This window comes from Diprion similis, chromosome 1, assembly GCF_021155765.1.
Source record: "Diprion similis isolate iyDipSimi1 chromosome 1, iyDipSimi1.1, whole genome shotgun sequence".
Taxonomy (NCBI): Eukaryota; Metazoa; Arthropoda; class Insecta; order Hymenoptera; family Diprionidae; genus Diprion; species Diprion similis.
Genome location: NC_060105.1, coordinates 6,692,738 through 6,713,432, shown reverse-complemented (window position 1 = coordinate 6,713,432; position 20,695 = coordinate 6,692,738). Strand labels below are relative to the sequence as shown.

The following is a 20,695-nucleotide window of genomic DNA, read 5'->3' as shown; positions in this document are numbered from 1 at the left end:
TAGACATGTATCATACCCGCCTATTATTCTCTGTCTCGTGTAAATATTTGCAACCTTCGTGTGTGGCGTCGGAGAATGATGAGAGAGAGAGAGGAAAAAAAAAGAAAAGAATTAGGCCAAAATGCAACTAGAACGCGATCTTATATTATTATACCCAAATTGTCTAACCTTGGAATCGTTTGAAAAGTATCGTACGTGTGGATGATCATTTTTAATCAATGAACTGGTTTCCTCGATATTTCGGAATCGTGATGAGAAGAAATTTTACTGTACGGTAAAAAACGGAATCTACAGGCAATTGTAACATGAAAATAAAAAATGAGCAAACCTCGCGGTATTTTAATTTTAGTATACGAAAAATTTGATCAACAGAATCGCTTTCTCTTTACGGTTTTATGCCCTGGTGTAAAAAGCAGTTTTTTCTTCTCTCTCTCTTTCTCTCTATCTTTGCGCGAAATTTCTACCGCAAACTGCAGATCGTTGAGTCACTCTGCACGCGTGTGTACATATTGTATTATAGTTATGCCTATATATCTATTATACGGATATTGCAATCTCTAAAATTATTACTCGGTATGCTAATTTTCGTCATCATACATACATACATACATACATACACACGTGTAATGATTCACGTATGCAAGATGAGACTGCAGTCTATTTTTATCATGGTATATGAATAATTTATATTTAACTTATCTGATGTGAAATGTTTTTTTTTCTTATCTAGATATTACAAGCATTTGAAATTTTTCCGTAACAGTATGATTATAAAATAATGAATCATCGACGATGAAATATAAATTTTGTATTATTTTTATAACGAGAAATTTTATCACTTTATATTTTTTGAAAATTCAATTTATTCATTATATATAAATTGTGGCAATTTTTTTTTTTTTATTCAAGGTACGAGCGTCTTTTGCGACGGGCGAAGACCGAGGATTTAACGGAGGTGTCGGGAATTGGCTGCCTTTACCAAAGCGGTGTCGATCGTCAGGGTCGTCCGGTTGTTGTGTTCGTCGGGAAATGGTTTCCCTTCAACAAAATCAATCTCGACAAGGTGAGTGGAGCTGGGGGGGGGGGGGGGGGGGGGGAAAGGAAAAACATAAATACTGCTGGGTGAAAAAGAAGAAACAAGGATAAATGACAAAATAATTTTATTCAACGAGTGAACAAACTCGTTTCGATCACACTTACAGGCACATCGTATTGCGTGTGAGATGAGCGACAAACCGGAAACACTCATATACATACGTCATATATTTTTTTCCCCGTTATTTTTACCGGACGATGCAGTCATTTTGTCATCGCGTATCGCGAAGAACTGCACGAATTATTTCGGAGACGTGATATTTTTTCAAAAAATTTCACCGTGAATTCGATAATAATCAATGGATTCTCATTTGCGCATTCGATGATTGAAAATTACGCGGTGATGATAAATATTCACGTGAACGTTATAATATATCGCGAAGGTACGATTTAAAAGTTTCTCGATTTTGTTAAATTTTTATGAGTAAAACCGTGTCCTCATATGCAATTCAACATGTACCTAAAACATTCTACAAGATTGATTTTGTCTTACTTTCGTTCATTGTGCAAGTTAAAGGAAAGATAACAAATTTTATCAGTAGAAAAAAAAAAAAAAAAAAAAAAAAAACACAGCAGAGGGGATATAAAATTAAGAATTAGTGAAAAGTTGGATTGAAAAAATTCGAAATATGGAAATCATTTGAAAAACTTGAAGAAACTATTTTATATATTTTTTTTATCTCCCCTCGCCCCCCTCCCCCCCCCCGTCTTTCTTTCCGTAATCTTACGGCAATACGACGCGGCAGGCAATTTCTACAATTTTAACAAATCGCAGCTCATCATTTTCGTTTCCGATACAATAATCGAAATATATTTCTCCGTTATCGTGCGTATGAATTTGAAAAAATTTCACCCTGCACGATGACGAGAATAAGACGAAATTTAGAACAGATTTTACTCAAAACAGCGTCAGAGTTTTTTTTTGTAAAAAAAAAAAAATTAAACAAAAAAATAAAATACTCATGTAAACTGTATTTCTTACCAGATTTTTACCAAAAAAAAAAAATCTGATTTATCCCCTTCTTTTCCTGAAGTTTTTTTTATGGTAAAATCCGCTCTTTTATGCTCTCAGCTTTAGTTGTGTATCAGTTATAATAAAGTAGCTTCAAAAATGTGGAAAGTTTTTTGAAAACCGAGGGGCGAATGTCCTCAGTAGCATTGCAATTCAGACGGTGCAACAGCAGCAGCAGCAGCAAGTTGCAACGAACCGAGTCTCGACTATACATCGGCTCTATGTCTCTCCTCTCCTCTCTCTCTGTCTCTCCCTTCCTCTCTCTTCATTCTCTTTCTCTCTTTCTCCCTGATCGATAGAAACGCCAGAAATAACCCCAGACACGCTCACCTCCTGTTTGGCCGAACTCTCTAGGCGTAAGGCTTGGCCCTTCGGAATTCCGCTGTATAGGTGCCTGTAATAATGTATCAAAATGCAGATAGATACATACCTACGCATACATCTATCTGCACACTATATACATACACAACACCTAATGTTACACACAACTGTGTCGAGGAGGGTAGGGTTGCTCCATGTCACAGCGAAACTAGGTCGTTGACGATCATTTCTCGCCTAGGTGTGTATATACAACTTGTACGTATAGAGAGCTATGTGGGGAGATATGTAACATCCATCTACATATATATATATATATATATATATATATACACACCCATACCTTGTATAGATCATACCCCACGGCACACTTGAATCAACCTGAATACATTTTGAACGCGTTGGTATCTATATTGTTGAAGAAACCGTCGCTGCGCGCCGTTTATAAGCATGTGAGAAAATTCACGGATATAATCTGAGTCGCTAACCTATCGTTTTAAAAAAGAAAAAAAAAAAACAGGCCCAGGGTGCGCGGGTGCGGTGAAAAAATTATTCAAGATATTTATTGTCTTATATTCAATTTATCGATTAATCTCCGAACCGCTGTATGTATATATGTATGTTATCTGGGTCAACTGTATAGTAATAATAACAGTAATAATAACAATTTTTTTGTATATAATATATGATCTATACGCCGATTTTTGTTATTCGTGTATAAATTTGCATATCGTAACTTGAGTGAGTTTTTTTTAACGGATTATCTCTTTACGAATTTTTTATAATTTTGACAATTTGAACGGAGGATACTGGATTCATATTTTCTTTTCTTTTTTTTTTTTTTCTTTTTATCTTCTTTTCTCCTGTTTTTGTTTTTACCCAAAGGTATACGTAGGCATATTATTACGTTTTATTTCGTCTTCGACGACGCACTTTTAGTAATATTACGTGTTTCGGGTTTATCGTGCTGTTTGGCATTTTTGTTTCTTACTTTTTTTTTTTTTTGTTGCTACACTCAAATAACCGCGAGAGACTAAGATCAGGAAATTTATACACGTACGTTCACCGGTAATACGAATGCGAAAGAAAAAAAATAATGTTTGAATAGAAATAAGTGAAATCATCGTTCTTAAGAGAATTTGTAATTTTTGAAATTTATTTTTCATTCAAATCGTTAATGATAAGTCCGCTTATCGTCCGCATTTTCTTCCATGTTTCAGGCCTTGTTATATTTAATCCAGCTTCTGGATCCCATTGTTAAGGGAGATTACGTAATCGCTTACTTCCACACATTGACGACAAGCAATAATTATCCAGGACTTCATTGGCTGAGGGAAGTCTACAACGTGCTTCCCTACAAGTTAGTATAGCTACATTCATGTAAAGCTCCATTCATTTTGCATAAAATATTTTGTATATCTGATCTCGTAAAAATTTGACAAAGCAAATCCATTAAGGTTGGGAAAAAACGAATATATATTTACCTGCAATGTTGTTGTAATATAGTGATTAGTTTAATATCAGTTTAATTAGTTATAATATAGCGACGCAGAGGTATTTGAAAAACTTGTGGAACCGGTTGAAAATCGATGTAAACTTTTTTTTATCACTCCAACTTGTCACTTGTGCAAAGAAAAAATATTCGACGACACGTATATAATAAAATAAAAATTGTTGACGCAGTGATCAATTAAGTTCCGAACAATTTGCTTTACTGTTCGTAAAAATATTATGTATATAGTATTACGTTAATTTCTGTACCAGCATAGGTATAATATAAATGGTTTATACTATTTCTAATTTACGTTGTTAATACGCGCTCGTCTGTTTCAGGTACAAAAAGAATCTGAAGCAATTCTACATAATTCATCCTACTTTCTGGACAAAGGTTAGTAAAACGTTACGAAGAGTAATGTGACAGTTTAATTGTATCACGGTCATCCGCAGTTTATTTCCTCTTTTATTTTTCAATTAAAATCCTACTAAATTTTATACAATATAATTTACGTAAAGTTTATACACGTCAAGTAAAAAAATCTGTATATAGTTTACACGTTTTCATAATTACTTTTAAATTAATCATCATTATCATCTACAATCCCCATTGTGATAACCTTACGTCGTACTTCATTAATATATCACGCGCGGTTTGAGAGCGGAAACAACGCACAATGTGATATATATGTACGTATGTATTTATGTGTGAACGTGTTTTTTACGGTATACGCATACCTATATCGTTGCATTCGTCATCTAACTTAATTAATCTTCCCACACACAGTCGAAAGTTCAGAGAACTTGTTTTGTTCGAAATTAACGTCTGTCTGTGCTGACGTGACACAGCTGGTACAGTTATAATACCACCGGGAACAGCAAGGGTGATGAAAAACAATTTTCAACTTTACACGATATTCCAATCAACCAACAGATGCTTACAGAAACGCAAATAAAAGCGGACGAATCGTAAATCATCCTTAATATCGATTCATCCGATTCATCGTTAATAGGTGGAATTAATATCTGACTTTTTTTTTCAAAACATATACGATAAAGAAAAAACTATGGAAGAAGAATGATTTTCCAAAATTTAATTCGAGGCTGTTGTTACCATATTTGTATTACAGATGAAATAGATTAGCGTTGCTTTTTAGCTGGATTTGAATTAATAATTTGCTTTTGTCACTGTTGTTCGAGGAATAGAAAGTTTTGTTTCAACTCATTCAATTATATATGCGCATGTGTTACGTCGAAGCGAGGATTTGTTACTATTGTACTAATATAATTAAGAATAATTAATATGATTAAGATTTTTCTTTCTACGTGCAGGTTATTGTACGATTTGTAAATAATCTTTCCGTCATTATTATCGAATCAATTCTACTTACATATTCTCTCATAATTATTTACTTACTTAATAAGCAAAAAAATTTATTTTATAATCACATAAAATTACCTGCAGAGTGAGTGTGTGTGTGTGAGAGAGAGAGAGAGAGAGAGAGAGAGAGAGAGAGAGAGAGGATAAGATTATTCTGCGACAACCTTGAGCTGACTTGAGAATATTATTCATGATTTGCCATTCATGGCGATCATATATTACAATGCTTGCATTTTTACCGTTGCGAGAGACAACGAGATGTGGAAACGCAATAGGAAGTTCAGTTAATTGCTTTAATTGAACGTTACATTACGTATTCACGTACATATGATACAAATGATAGCCAGCCACTATAATATAATTCAAAACGCAGATGATGCTGCTTAGTATGCGGTATATAAAAATAAAAAGCTCGATTTCAAGCACAAATATAACATCTATTTTCATCTTTTTTTCTTCTTTTCAATTTTCTCGCCACAATTTACTGACACAATAATATTGCAATAATCGAGTAATAATCCGATAAAATAAAAAAAACACATAAAGTAAATATTTACTATTTTTCTCAAATTCACAGCGCACATTTATTCATTTTATTTATTATCAATCTATTTTTACTGCTCGTAGTGATAAAAGCCTGTTTTTCGGAAAGTACTTGAATTAAAATAAGGCTTAATTGATTTTTTCAACTTGTGTTTCGTATTTTTTTTTTTTTTTTTATTACCAAACTTCACTCTATGTTGAATAAAATATTTATTAATTTTTACTTAATGTTGCAGATGATGACTTGGTGGTTCACAACCTTCATGGCGCCAGCGATTAAACAGAAGGTTCACAATCTGCCAGGCGTTGAATATCTTTACGAAGTTATGTCGCCCGATCAGTTAGAAATACCAGCCTACATAACGGAATACGATATGACGGTAAAATAATTTGATCCGACGATTAATTTATACATACGGTGTATGAAAACGGGAGAGCATATTTTTTTTGCCTACATTTGGTACCCAAAATACTTTCGATCCGTTGGATTTTTTCGTTTTCTGTTTTTTAATTAGTTTTTCGTTTCACCTTTTTTGTTTCAGATAAACGGGCTACGTTACTATCAGCCTGATTATACATCGCAATCGACAACGTAACTCGCAACACTCGTCGATTCACGTATCAACTTTATAATCGTTATACCTATTTCGTTTTTAAAGGAAAACAAGTATGAAAACCAGTGTTTTTAATAAGCATATTTAGCATCAGTATAAAAATATTCTAAATACGTACGGCGTATTCGACTAATGCTGGTTACATATATCATTGACGAAAAAAAATTGAGAGAAATGAAAAAAGAAACGGAAACAGAAACAGAAACAGAAACAGAAACAACAACGCTCCAGCGTTTCCAGTACGCTTAGAAAATGTAGACATGTAGATATACTATTAGCATAAGTAGATTATCAATTAATAAATAATATAAGGTGATACGATAGTGTGCTTAGGCGCGGTAAAATTTAATTGTTGAACATATTTGACCGTAGGTAAAGTGGAAAAAGAAAGAAGAATGAGGATGACAAAAAAAAAAAAAAAAAAAAAAAAAAAGAAACCAACAAAAAAAACTCCAAAAAAAAAAGTTTCATAATTATAGTAAAGAGTTATATTATCCCTTTCTAGGTGAGAGACTGATGATTTTCATTTATCCGATTGACCGTGAGAAGAGAAAATTTAACGCGCGAAATATTATTATTTATAAATGCGACGCTCTGTCGACATAATAGGTATTATATTACTATTATATATTATATTATCTATAGTGTGAGAGGCGGTGTGTTATTTTGGACGATATACATATAAACATTATATAATATTGAACGAAAAGAATCGTTAGAGTTTTATTCGACTTATAGATATATGCATATATATACATATATATAAAATACATAGGTATATATTTGAAATATTAGAAATTGCAATCACGAAATATTACAAATGATTATTATTATCAATTACTATTCTTACTGTTACTATCAAAAATCCAACGATGTGTTATTAGGGGATGAGAGATATTTGAAAGAAAAATCGCGTTGTTAGAAAATCTTTTGAAAATTTATAGCCAGTACATTCGCTACAGCAACACTTCGTCATAAAGTACCTAATTTTAACTAGTTCTAAGTACGAAACGTACGTATGAAATTCAATTCGTATTAATAAAACGAAAAAACGAAAGAATTAAAACTCCTGTTTACTGGATCAGATTGCGTCGATAAATTGTTTTGTTTTACCTTTTTTTTTTTTATGTTCAGTTATTGTTGTTGTTGTTGTTTTTTTTTTTCTAGATTATTTTGACCAATATATCTAAAAACGTTGCAGTTGGGCTGTGATGAAAAAAAAAAAAAAAAATACGGTAAAAGAACTCACATTCGAGGAAAGAGAAATGAAGAAAAAAAATTGATTGCCAAAACACCAATAATCAGTATTTAAATTATATTTCATTACAATCAAGAACTAAATAAGTAAACGAATGGTAATGATAAAAGGAGTAAAATAAAGAAATAAAAAAATCATTTCACATGCAATGCGCAAATATGTATGTACATGTATGTTATGATTATTGACCGTACATCGATTACCATCTTATTTTCACTGCCGGCTTTGACTCTCTCTATCTATTAATGGTGATATCGTTCAAATAGATCCGTCAGTGTCAATATCACATACGTACGTGGACGGTAATATGTGTAATTGTATCCGCATACATATATTACAAATATTTTCAAATAACTTTATTGGTTTATCTTGAAGTAGATAAGAAAGCACCAAAAAATGGGATTAAAAGAGAATAACATTTTTTAGCCCCGAGTAAGTAATTGATGATAAGAATAGAATCGAGTATATAGTTGAAAAACATTATTTACGAGCTTTTGTAGACAAGATTCCGATGTTTAAGCAGATAATTTCAATATCTGTGTTTAAATTCAGAATCACTGAATAGAAAGGTGAAGTAATGAATCAGAGAAATGCTTCCCTTGTATCGCTTAAATTTTAGTTTTGCAATTAAAAATTTATTATTTTCTATAAAATTTTTCTACATTTTTTCTTTTTTTGAAATCGATTAAATTTTCTATTTCTCTCTCTACGTATTCGAGGTTATATGACATTTTATTTTGTATTATTGACGATGGGAACAAGCGAAAGAAACGATTTCGTATTATCATCTGAATTATTGTTATATTGCTTTAAATCTTCGACGGCAGCGTCGTTGCTTCGATTATCCATCGATATGATTTTATTTTACGCATTTTAAACGTATTTAATGAAGAATATTTTATTGTTCATATATATTATTACCAGATTCGTATTATCGTACTAATTATATATATATTACATTATATCTAAGTTCAGTACATCAACAAACCAATATCATCAACCGGTACATAGCCATCCTATTTATCGTATCGTCACCTCACACTTTCGTTCTATTCGATTTTATACCATATCCGTTATAATTGTATCACTGACCTATTGGATTATTCTTATTTCATAAGACAGACAGTATAAACATGTTTTAATAAATATATTTCTAACGTTATTATTTGAACCTGTCTTATTTTCTTTCTTATCGTTGTATTCGAAATATTTTTTCACAAACTCGTCGCGTCCTTTCCTAATGACTTACGATACGATATTCCAAACAATGAGTTATCTTTAATTTACATTTATATATATTTTTCTCGTTTTCTCACTTTTCTTTTTACGATTTTCAACAACATGTTTCTATTAGTTACAAAAACAAAAAGTCAAGGTGAAAGTTTTGATAATAGAAAAACAAGTCGTAATAAGTGAAAGGAAATAAAAAAATAACAAAGAATCTATGCACAGTGTGGCGTTTTGTATGTTGCAGTAATCGCGATGAGACTTTTTATTTACTATATCTTTTTCATATGTGTTATGTGCAGTAATCATTTACGCGAAATAGCTTCACACTTTGAACTTTGACTGAGCCTTGTATTCAGCCTTCATTCATCGAATGAATAAATTTAATGCTCTCATTCATATTTGTTTCCATAAATATCAAAGCATTTCTGTAGTAACTCTGTCTTTGAAATTTATACCTATTCACAGAATAGGTATAAGATGTTATCGGGTAAAAAATTTCCGGTTCACGCGGTAAACCGTAGTTAATTACTGCTGTGATTATTGATATTGTTTTCATCATTATTAGTGTTATTACAACCATTTATAAACAGCTACGACTGCAAAACCCTCTGTGTGAAGAAAATTCAGAAGTACCTATTCGTTTGGAAAAATGATAGTAATAACAATAATGTTTTTATCAATGTCACAAAAAAAGAAGAAACAGAAAAAAAAAAATAGCGTAACAAAAATTTATATCCAAAACTGCGTAATCATTTCGATTTCCAATCGGTCTGGTTTTTTTTCCACATAACGCGCACGTATCACACACCGAGTACAATGAAATTGTCCAACTGCATACGTGCGTATAGAATGAACAAAATTATATTATCGCGATTATGAATCTAATATTTAAATGATTGGAACTCAGCGTAACGAGTTGGAATGAATTGTTGACTAAAAAGTAATTACCGTGATGACTAGCGCTTCGGACGAACGAACATCGGACTTAGCCTTGCAGGGCCTTGTAATAACTTAGTTTAAAAAAAAAAAAAAAAATGGCCATTGTTTATAGAAAAAAGTACACGTATAGATATATGTATATTGTATATTATTACGGATATTACGGACCAGGGTCATGAAGAAAAGGAGGCAGAAATAGAAAAGAAAAAACACCGTAGCGAACAAACTAGCCGAGAAGCGGGTGACAAACAAACAATTAACAAAAAAAAAAAAGAAAGAAAGAAATTTCACAAAGTATAAAAATAAAGTAAAAATAAAAAATAAAGAATATGGTTAATTATTTTTATGAAATGTCAAAATATATCTATGGTATATAAATATGTATCTATATCAAATTATAGATATGTAGTATATATATATTATATTATATATTTATTTATTTATATTGTAATGTTAATCCCGTATTTAATATTCACACGTCAGTACAAAAATCCGTGTGCACTTATCATACATTAAATAACAAGAGAGAAAAAAATCAATCCAATCGAACCTCGAAAACTTTACATATATATATATATATATATATATATATATAATTATTTCCGCAGTGTAAAATAATTAAGTTACTCATTTATAACTTTTTCTGTATGGTTCATATTAAATATACAACAACAATGTACGCCGATTAAAAGCGTACTTACAATTGACGCGACAAAGAAAAAAGAATTCTTCACGCATTTTCCTGCGTGACCGTATTTATTTCCATGCCAAAAAGAAGAAAAAAAAAAATCCTAATGTTTTCTCATTTTTTCTACTCTCTTGACAAAAGTACATTCTTGCCAAAAATTAAAAAATTTCATTTTATCCGGGAAACGGTAATAATTTAAAATTAAATCAATCTGATCTATATCTAGGCAGGCATGCAACCGGTGTCTGTATTTATCATTATATTTTACTCGTGCGTAGTCAATTATACGTATGTAGATGTAAGTTCCACTCTCTAGGTATATATATATACATACGTACTATACGCAGGTTTTATATATGGTTTAGTTATTTATTTATAACATTAGTGCGTCATAAATTGGATAGAAAAAAAAAAAAAAAAAAAAATGTGACAATGATTCTTAGGATAATAAATCGGATGAATATAATAAGGTAACGAAAAAGACACCCAGGCATGGTTACTTATAATTAAGTAATGTATATTTGTAATAATAGATACGATATGTAAGATGTATCGAAGAAATGAATAACAAATTTAGCCTAGTTTATACGATATACCTATATTATACAAATCAAGTGGTATAAGGTGAGAAGGTGGTGTGTAAAGGGAAAGAAAAGTAAAATTATATTACGAACGTTATATGCATAACGCGCGCGCACTAAACAATGTTGTTGGCTTATATACAATAATGTATAATAGTTGTTATAATATCCGAATGTAAGTCCGGACAAAGACAAAGTGAGTTTTATAGATACAAATAATGTGTGTGTTGATGAAGAGTGTTGCGAAATATACACATATATACATAATATATATTATAGCGGTTTGTACAGATAATAACCTATGTGAATGAAAAGCGAATTCGTAACGGCGAAATTAAATGAATATAGGAGGATAAACGACGAAAACGAAAAGAAAGAAAAAGAATGAGAAAGTCGATTGTTGTGGAAATGTTTGTATTGCATTGGCGTCATAACATGTTGACGTTATGTGCGTTATAAACATGTAGATATAATGTATGATGGAAATTAAGAACATCGGCGATCATTATCTGCGAAATTTGGACCACATATTTTCTAAGTTCGACTTACAACTACATAATTTCAAAAGCTGTCGAGCTGAGAAAAGTTTTACAGAATGTTAAATTTCCGACGATAATTAGGTTTCATTCGAATTCTGGATCCCAAAGGTATACGAGCTTCTTTTTTCCATTGTTGTAGGCAGCTTAATTACTTAAACCTGAAACTGCAGTTTCGGAGATAAAATTGTCTTACTCGAATTGGAAATATATCCGTCTTTTGACAATATGGACGAAAAAAATGAAGTTTCAAATTCCAGCGATATGACACGCTGCATCCGAATTCTCAGAAACTTTTCCGCTGAAATTAAGTATTCGGTGCATCGTATGATTAAATATTATCATGCATATTCATGTATGCAGCGACGTAAAACTTCTGCGGATACCGGTTATAAGATGGCGGCTATCCTACACAATATTTCTTCAATTCTCGAATAAAGGAAAATTTTCACCTTTTTTTTTTATATATTAAAGAATATCCACGAAATTCGGTAGTAAAAATTTGACCATTAGTTTGTCGTCCTTTTAAATATGTAAAACGATCCAGTATTAGAATCGGATGAGAAATCATCGGTCAGATGAAATAATTATATGCGTATATGACGAAACTTTCGGTCTTCTAACTTTCATTTTTTAATGGTATGAAAAATATTCAATATCTCTGTTGTTTTCGTATAATTTGTTAAATTTCAAATTTTTTTTCCATTCATCTTCATTTTTTACCCGTCCAGATTTGAATAGAGAAATAAAAATGATTTGAATTTATATTACCATTGCCGCGGTACGTAAAAATGGTAAAAAAAAAAATTTCTACTGCTGTGTTTTCGATTTGTTTCATTGTTGCACAGAAAGGAATTTTTATATTTGTATTCACTACACAGTTCTTCACTATATTCGAAGTTTTTACCAATATCCGTAAATCATAGTTTTTTTTTTATCAAAATTAAATGAAAATTAATTGCGCAGCTGTTATAATTCGAGAATATAGTATGTGTTTGAAATATTTTCGATTACTTGGTGTTTTCTTGTAACTATTTCGATGAATTGTGTATTTGTTTGTTTGTTTGAAAAAAAAAAACAACAAAAAAAACAAACAATTGCAGTCAACTAAACGAACAGAGCGAACGTTTTACGATAACCAGAAAATACAACATCAGTAATTATAATCTAACTACAAATAGTTACTTGTATTGAAAATTTTCTTATAATTCCAACGATATACTTAAACCAACGTTTGAAGAAAATTTTCTCTGCTAATTGTCTATATCAAGTAAAATTCTTCCCAGTGTGATTTTTCTGTATCTACGCCAATGACGTTGCTACTTTTACATGGATGTGTGCATGTATGTACGTATATGGAAACACGAGGATATATTCCTAAAACCGAGTAGGTAAACATATTTATTGGAAAAGTAAGAAACCGGTATGATTACCGTCAGTCTTCAGTGTAAAGGCCACACGTGTGTTGCCGCCCCGCCTCTTGGCCAATGGAGAGATCCGTCGTACATTTCATACACGAACTCCCTGCTGTAAATATCTGAGAGAGAGAGAGAGAGAGAGGTAGATATATTGTGTGTGTGTGTGTGTGTGTGTGTGTCAGAGAGAGAGAGAGAGAGAGAGAGAGAGGCACGTGATACCAACAAGAACCGTCAGTATTTTCAACGGGAATCCGTCGTCGCGTTTACACTACAGTCGTCGTCGTGGTCCGTAGCACGTAGAAACATTTCACCAACGAGTTGTCGGAGTCTTTTCCGAGTCGACGATAATTTATCAGACCTCCTAAGATCCGGTCGAATTGATATATACATATATATATATACATACATAATAAATCCGGGGATCGGCGGCGATCGTTGACTTTGGAGGATCGCGTGATCGGCGGTTAGTCGATTGTATAAGATCGTATTTAAGTGTTTCTTTCATCTTGGCACCGAATCGCCGATTGATTTTCTTTCTTTCTTTCTTCATTTTACTTTTTTTTTTCCTCTCTAACCGTCGAACCGTCGTAAATTGCGCAGCAAAAATTCGTCGCTCTTTTTACAACGAAACGAAAGAAGAAACTTCGGCTCAGGTACAATTTCGGGTGCTGAGATCCACGTGCATCGATCTTAGATCTCCCATCCGATCGTCATGATTGGACCCGACGCTAGTGGCTAGGCTTTTGCTATACCACAGCTGCACACTCGGTTTCTCGTTCATTCAGACTTCGAACCTAGTGAGTACCGTCTACGTCGGCTGTGATCGATTGTAGGTATCTACGGTGTGTACAGTGAAACTGAAAATCTATCGCTGCTTGCGTGAAAGACGTCTCTGTGAATGAATATATGTATAAAACGCGTCGCGTGCCAGAGTTAAGCTGTTCTTCGTTTTACGGTTAAAGTCGATCTTTGTTTATCGTTATCGCTTCTCGTGTACGATTGTTGTACGGAAATTACGGTTTTAATTTGTATGATTATGTACGGAATGTAACGATATGTGTTGATTGAAGTTTATAGTTTGTTGTGTACAATTATTCAAAACGCGTGTCTTTATATCATATAAACTTCGAGCTTATAATCGCTGTTGCTAATTATTATAAGTAACCTTCACCCTTTCAACACTGTTCTACGTTTATATATATATTTTCTTATACAATTTATGCGAACGATTACTTTCACCGGAATTTTATTGTACAAGCAATATGTGATATACACGTGATATTATAATATGTGCACAGGAGCTACAACATCGATGCTATTTTTAAACAACTTTACTGGCGAAAATCCAGTGTGTCAGGCGCGACTCTCTATCTCATATGTGTGTGCGTGTGTGTGTCTCTAACTGTGTGCGTACGATGATTAAAATGCCGCGAAGCCTTCGGCGGTTCTCTCGCGAATCACCTGATCCAACTTCAACAGGTGGTTTACATCCTCGTCATTTACATCCGCGTTTACCATGACATTGTACCATATAACCGATGATGATTCAGTAGTTTTGAAAATTTAGCGATATTGGAATATCGAATAAGTCACCTTACATCGATTTACAATTGAAAACATTGTAAACCACGCGACAATCGTCGGTGCAGTCGTACGTGTAAGTTGTTGACCGGAAATGAAGGAAATTTCGTTTCCTTCGTACTACAAACATGCCGAGAACGTATTTTACATCGACGACCTGCGACACTGGCTAGTTTTATTCCTATTTTAAAGTCTGACTATTTTAAAGTGTCCTATAAACCACTCGATTAGAGCCTCATTAGTATTCCTCGGCGAACGTACGCTGTCGGTTATGTATTATAATCGTATTCCTTGCAGATTCAATCTATTTATGCTCATAAATTTAACTAATTGCGAATAGTTGTTTTTTCCCTACGCAAACTTTTTCCAATTTTCTTTTCTTGATTGCAATTTTTTACTTTCTAATGTAATGAATCTTACCTTCTTTTTTTCGTTCATGTATGTGTACACCGTTTTACAACGAAGTAGTACTTATTATTATAATAATAATATTTGCAATGTAGGACGCGCTCGTTACTATATCACTTTTCTTAAATGATAGTGTTTTCCCCGCTTCTCGAGGCCTCGTGATGCGACATATACTCGCACCTTGGTTTCCGTCGATTTCTCATTAATGCAGTTCCGGTTCATTGAACTCAACACCTGATTAACATGCGATTACGCAATCGCGGCCAGACGAATAAATACTTGCTATACATTTGTGTATATTATTCACGGGTGAATTCGAAACGATTTCAAACATCAGGTTGGTATGTGGTTGAATCGAAAACATCAACCAACTCGGAAATTATGCCCGAATATATTACCCAGAAGCTCTATATCTCTACGATATATTCTATGTTGGCTGTTGTTGCTTGAAATTTTGAAAAGATTTTTCTTGTACGCTTTCGATAATACTTCACGACCTTTGATTATTGCCTCTGCTTAACAGTTTATATTTAGCAAAATTAGCCTTGTTTGAGTCGAACCGATTTTTCATGCAGAATGCGGCTTCCCTGAGAAACCGTAATCGTGTCGTTCGGCAACGTGCGTATTTCTAATCGTTTCACACGTCGCAGGTGTGGCTACGAAGCTTGCGGATAAGATAGATAGCCGTTATCTCGCATCACTGTTTCAGCGTGTCGTAAGTGCGAAGATATATTCAAAGTTCCGCAAGAAGTAGTTCGACAAGTTGCAGCGCTCGTGCCGTTTAACTTGCGCATCGAAATCTTCGACATCGATTCATATATTTCATACCATTGGAAAATCAGTGATGTTCGTATTTGCAAAACACGCAGCCTGTCCGCTGCGTTAAATTTCATAGTTTATACGTATTTTACACCTTGTAAACAAAATGTTGTGCAGAGTACTCGTCGATAGCTATAAAAGTAGGACAAACGGCGTGTCGGTCGACGAGATTTCTTAATCTTATAACAAGGTGATACGAATGATGTACCAATCATTGTCGACATTACAATTTTTATTGTAGTCTATGCTGTTTTAAAGTTGTGTGTATATTAAATTATAGTCGCTCCACAATAGCCGGCGTTTTGTCGATTGCGCAATCTTTGCCTAGCATACAAATATCCTAATTTCGCGTCGCATTCTTATGTATACGTAACAACGACACAACTTTCCCTCTTTCATTTTCGTCGGACTACCATAGTTACACGGTTAGTAGCGGTTATGCGGCCAAAATTTAAATAATTTTTTTTTTTTTTTTTTATCTCTTTCTTGATATATACACTCTTCGAATATATTTGGTTCTTAAAAGCGAGAGTTTTATAAATTCTGTAAACTATGTTCAAGTTTCATTTTAAATTCTAATCGCAGGTCATCGTCGTCGGTTTAAATGTACGTCAACGGTGTCAAAAAACAGGCTTTAATATTGGATTCCCATATTATTATATAAATTAAACTGCGTAGTGTATAAATTGATGAATGGATGCCAATTAAACGTTGTATTAACCTAATTCAAGTTTTTTTCTATTCACTTTTCGACAGGTAAAAAGACGAGAACACGAAATGGAACTTCTCGGAGTAAAGTTTGCTCCGTTAAACACACCGCTTGAGAGGCGTCTTCAGACGCTGGCCGCCGCTGCATGGATTATGATGCTGGTGTTTGGCGGATTCACGGGTTGTATAATAACCGCGTTGCTGCTGATTTACACTAGTGTGGTGCGATACTTCATCCTCGTCTATCTTGCCTGGGTCTTCTTCATCGATCGAGAAGCGTGCGAGAGAGGCGGCCGGAGGTGAGTTTAGGAGACTAGGCATGGAAAATTTTTTAACTTTTTCCTACTTCTTTTGTCATTTTTTTTTTCTTTTCTCTGTCTTTCTTTACTACAATCTCTTCCAAATATTTCGGCGCAAGAAAAAATGAAAAATTCGCAAATTTGAGCCCAGCGGACTAGGAAGACTTTGACTGTTGAAACTGGGGTAAACATTCAATTCGCGTTTATGAAAAATTGAAAAAAATATACGTAATTTTCCTTATTTCTAAGTTGTTTGTCGCATTCTTGACGATGAAAATCAGTGGTGTTTGTAAGGAAAAATATGAATAATTAAAGAAGATATTAAGCGTTGAAAACAATCGTGAGTCTAAAGTTCGTATGTATATTTACACGCTTTTTTTCTCTAAACAATGTTTTTTATTAGTTTTACCTCGATAAATCAAGAATGCGGTAAGATATAATAAAAAATAATTTATTATTGTCATTACAACAAGTGACATTTATTTTTCGATGTTTTTCAAATTTTAGACGCCACGTTTTTTATTGATTTATTTTTATGGTTTTTCAAAAAAAATTTGGTTTAGTTTGTAGAGGAACATCCTACGAAGAGAATGGCGCTTAAAAATTGTCGAAAACTGTAAGCGTGCACTTGGAATCGTGGCAATAAGGGTGCAACGCACGAGACACGTGGTTTACTTCATCCATTCATATCTCCCTTAAATATTTATATTTTTCAAACTTTAACCACTCAATTTTATAGCCAAAACTCAAATAGAAAGGTTGTAGAAAATAAAATGTTTGTATGTTGTTTCTGTTCTTTAGAAATTCCATTTGAATTTTATCCCATTTTCGCTGCAAATGAAAAATTGCAAACAAATGTCCGTGACTCAATTGTTACACATGTTATAACTATTTCAATTATTTTCAGCGATTCGTGGATTCTCTGGATGCGGAACCACGCTTGGTGGCACTATTTCTGCGCATACTTTCCCATAAAGTTAGTTAAAACCGCGGACTTGGATCCGTCCAAGAATTATCTTCTGTGTACCTTTCCTCACGGCGTCTTGTGCACCGGAGCTTTCGGAGCTTTCGCCACCGATGTTCTTGGCTTCCATAAATTGTACCCAGGAATTCGAGTCCGGATGCTGACTCTGGGTCAACATTTCAACATGCCGCTCTTCAGGGAGTTCGTTTACAGCTTTGGTGAGCTTGTGCAAAACTTTTTACTTTAATTATACCTACGTACAATTTATCGAGCAAGAATTGACACGATCATACGAATCATCCAACTTTTAATCAACACCAGTTTATCAACTTTAATTCAGGCGCTTGCAGCGCGAGTGCCAGAAGCATAGAACATTTGGTCTCCGTACCCGGAGGCGGCAGAGCCACTGTTCTGGCCGTTGGCGGTGCCTCCGAGTCACTCAAGTGCAAGCCTGGCACTTATCGGATAATATTGAAGCGACGAAAGGGGTTCGTTAGGATCGCACTGAAGCACGGGTAAGCATGCGATAATAACACTGGTCAAAGTGATTAAAATTGTTATTATTCTTAAAAAATCTTTGTTTTTCTGACCGAAAGAACGACGAATGAAAGTGATCAGTTCGCTAGTTTTATATCAGATCATACGTAGTATTGGATTATTTATACCAAATTGCAGTCTATAAAAGTCAACACATTTTTTTATAACGTACCTTTGACTAATTTACTCAAAATCAGCTACCCTAATATGAAAAAGTTTAGGCAGAGTAACAGGAATATTTTTTTGACCTTCTCGACGTAATTGTTAATTTTATTTGTTGACGTAGTAATCAAATTATCATCAGTTTTACGTAACGTTCAAGTATGATAATTCAATCCATTCTAATGAAACAAGTAAAAATTTTTGATTTTTTAAAGGGTAGAATAATGATGATCGATTATGTCGCCCGTTATTCGTATTGTTATACTTTTTAAAATTACACGTTTACTCGTCAACTTTCAGAGCACCTTTGGTCCCGGTGTTTTCATTCGGAGAAACGGACCTCTATAGTCAAGTCGATAATCCCGAAGGATCTTTACTGAGGTACCTGCAAGAGGTGCTGAGAAAATACACGGGGATCGCACCTGTTTTACCGATCGGCCGAGGTCTTTTTCAATATTCATTCGGTATCGTGCCTCGGAGGAGGCCGGTCACGGTAGTAGGTGAGTGAAATTTATTTTTTTAAATTTTTTATACCAATTTTTGCCATCTCAAAAGTTATATTTCATGCATATGCATATTGTTTTTCAGTCGGAGCAGCGTTGGAGGTGCCGAAAATCAGTGAACCAACGCGCGAGCAGATAGACGAGTACCAGAAAAAGTTTATTGAAAAATTGGTCGAACTTTTCGAAACGCACAAACATCATTACTTGCCAAATCCGGAAGATACTCATTTAATAATAGATTGAGCCGACTGAGGAAAATTTTTTGTATTATACGTAGAGATACGATATGGTATATTATTAAGTTATCCGCGATAAAAATTGTCGTAATTTATTATCCACACTGATGAGAACCGTTCGTTTCAATCTGGAAAAATATGCTGGACATGTAACGGCGTCGACAGTGGAACTGTATTATGACGTAATCGTAAGAGACCAAAAATTGCTACGTCTTGTGAGCAAAGAAACATATTCGATCGATAAGGATCGAAAAGATCATCGCGCTTTTGGCGCAACGTATTCAAAAGTAGATTATTTTTCACATAATATGCAAACGCTGGATCCCAGATATAGATTTATTGAATATTTGTATATTACCGTAAGTTGTAATTATATAAAAAATGATCGAGGATCTGGGGATGAAAAATTCAATTTAGCAATGATAATTTAGGAGCAGATAACGTGAGGGTTATCAGCCAAATTAAAATTTATAGTATATAACAGAATTTCAGAAAATTTTTTCACGAATTTAAAGCAATCTCCTGATGTACTTGAGTGATGAAAATTGAACTTTGTCGTGTTCAAGTCAGGTATTCGTATATATTATTTAGTTTATAATCTAGAGTGGTGCCATATGGATGAAATCACTGTAATCACTGTTCGTAAATGATGATATGTCGATTTACCATTTCACGTTTCCACAAATTGCTATGGAAAATCGCGCATCACACGCGCTGTACATTGTTATAACAGTTTTATACGTGCAAGAAGCGTAAATTAATTTAGGAATACAAACGAGTGAGCCATATTTCTCACGGGTTTCAAGCGTCAGTATGTTTATTGTAATTTGTAATTTTTTTTTATCCTGTAGCAACAATTAGTTAGCTGTATAAGAAATCCGTCTTACAGTTGCAAAGGTAATCGCGAATTTTTACCGATTTTCATATTGCAATTTTTTTCGTTTCTTCTTCTGGAGCAATGCAATACGCAACTTTGGCTAGATGATGAATTTAATATCTGAGAATTAAACGTTTGTATAAGACTCATTATTATGCTTGATTTATTTGTCATTCGCATTCAATCGAAGTTTTCTTTCAGATATAGATATAAATGGGTGAATATTCCAGCAAAAAAACTTCAGGCTGTGAACAAAGTGAATTTTATCTGGCAACATAGTATTTGCAAGATTCACTGTAAGATCTACTTTTTCCTACGACTAGTCAATTTTCGTATACTTACGATTATCGATTTGAAAAAAAAAAAATGGAATCTATCCCACGAACCTTTTTGGACAGAATCTTTTCTTCTCCTCATTCCATCGTCAAATAATGGTAACAAAATAGGAAGCATTCCGTTGGATGACTTATTGGAAATAATACCATTTTGCATGC

The 20,695-nt window shown here is 33.5% G+C and overlaps 2 protein-coding genes across 3 annotated transcripts in view; both read left to right on the top strand.

Annotated features, from left to right (window-relative positions):
* The window catches only part of LOC124413369 (protein GDAP2 homolog), a 34,897-nt gene extending 28,035 nt beyond the window's left edge, over positions 1-6,862 (top strand). The window contains exons 8-12 of the mRNA XM_046893941.1: positions 910-1,063; positions 3,646-3,785; positions 4,259-4,313; positions 6,080-6,223; positions 6,386-6,862. Of these exons, the coding sequence (XP_046749897.1) occupies positions 910-1,063; positions 3,646-3,785; positions 4,259-4,313; positions 6,080-6,223; positions 6,386-6,439 (547 nt within the window). The 3' untranslated portion in view covers positions 6,440-6,862. The remainder of the gene's footprint in view (positions 1-909; positions 1,064-3,645; positions 3,786-4,258; positions 4,314-6,079; positions 6,224-6,385) is intronic.
* Positions 6,863-13,707: 6,845 nt separating this feature from the next.
* Positions 13,708-20,112, top strand: LOC124406064 (2-acylglycerol O-acyltransferase 2-A-like). Of its 2 annotated transcripts, none has more exons than XM_046881411.1 (6): positions 13,708-13,904; positions 16,672-16,922; positions 17,830-18,104; positions 18,227-18,401; positions 18,886-19,085; positions 19,174-20,112. In XM_046881411.1, exons 2-6 carry the CDS (start codon positions 16,693-16,695, stop codon positions 19,329-19,331), a joined length of 1,038 nt encoding a protein of 345 aa, XP_046737367.1. In that variant the 5' UTR covers positions 13,708-13,904; positions 16,672-16,692; the 3' UTR covers positions 19,332-20,112. The 2 variants fall into 2 exon arrangements, with proteins under 2 accessions (XP_046737367.1, XP_046737375.1); XM_046881419.1 differs by lacking the exon at positions 13,708-13,904 and adding an exon at positions 16,019-16,105.
* The last annotated feature ends 583 nt before the right edge of the window (positions 20,113-20,695 follow it).

What these genes read in the sequence shown, in the direction of transcription:
- LOC124406064 (XM_046881411.1), top strand. Translation starts at nt 16,693, where the DNA reads ATGGAACTTCTCGGAGTAAAGTTTGCTCCGTTAAACACACCGCTTGAG. An exon ending in AGGATCGCACTGAAGCACGG is followed by an intron (nt 18,402 to 18,885) that starts GTAAGCATGCGA and finishes GTCAACTTTCAG; the next exon opens with AGCACCTTTGGTCCCGGTGT. An exon ending in GAGGCCGGTCACGGTAGTAG is followed by an intron (nt 19,086 to 19,173) that starts GTGAGTGAAATT and finishes ATTGTTTTTCAG; the next exon opens with TCGGAGCAGCGTTGGAGGTG.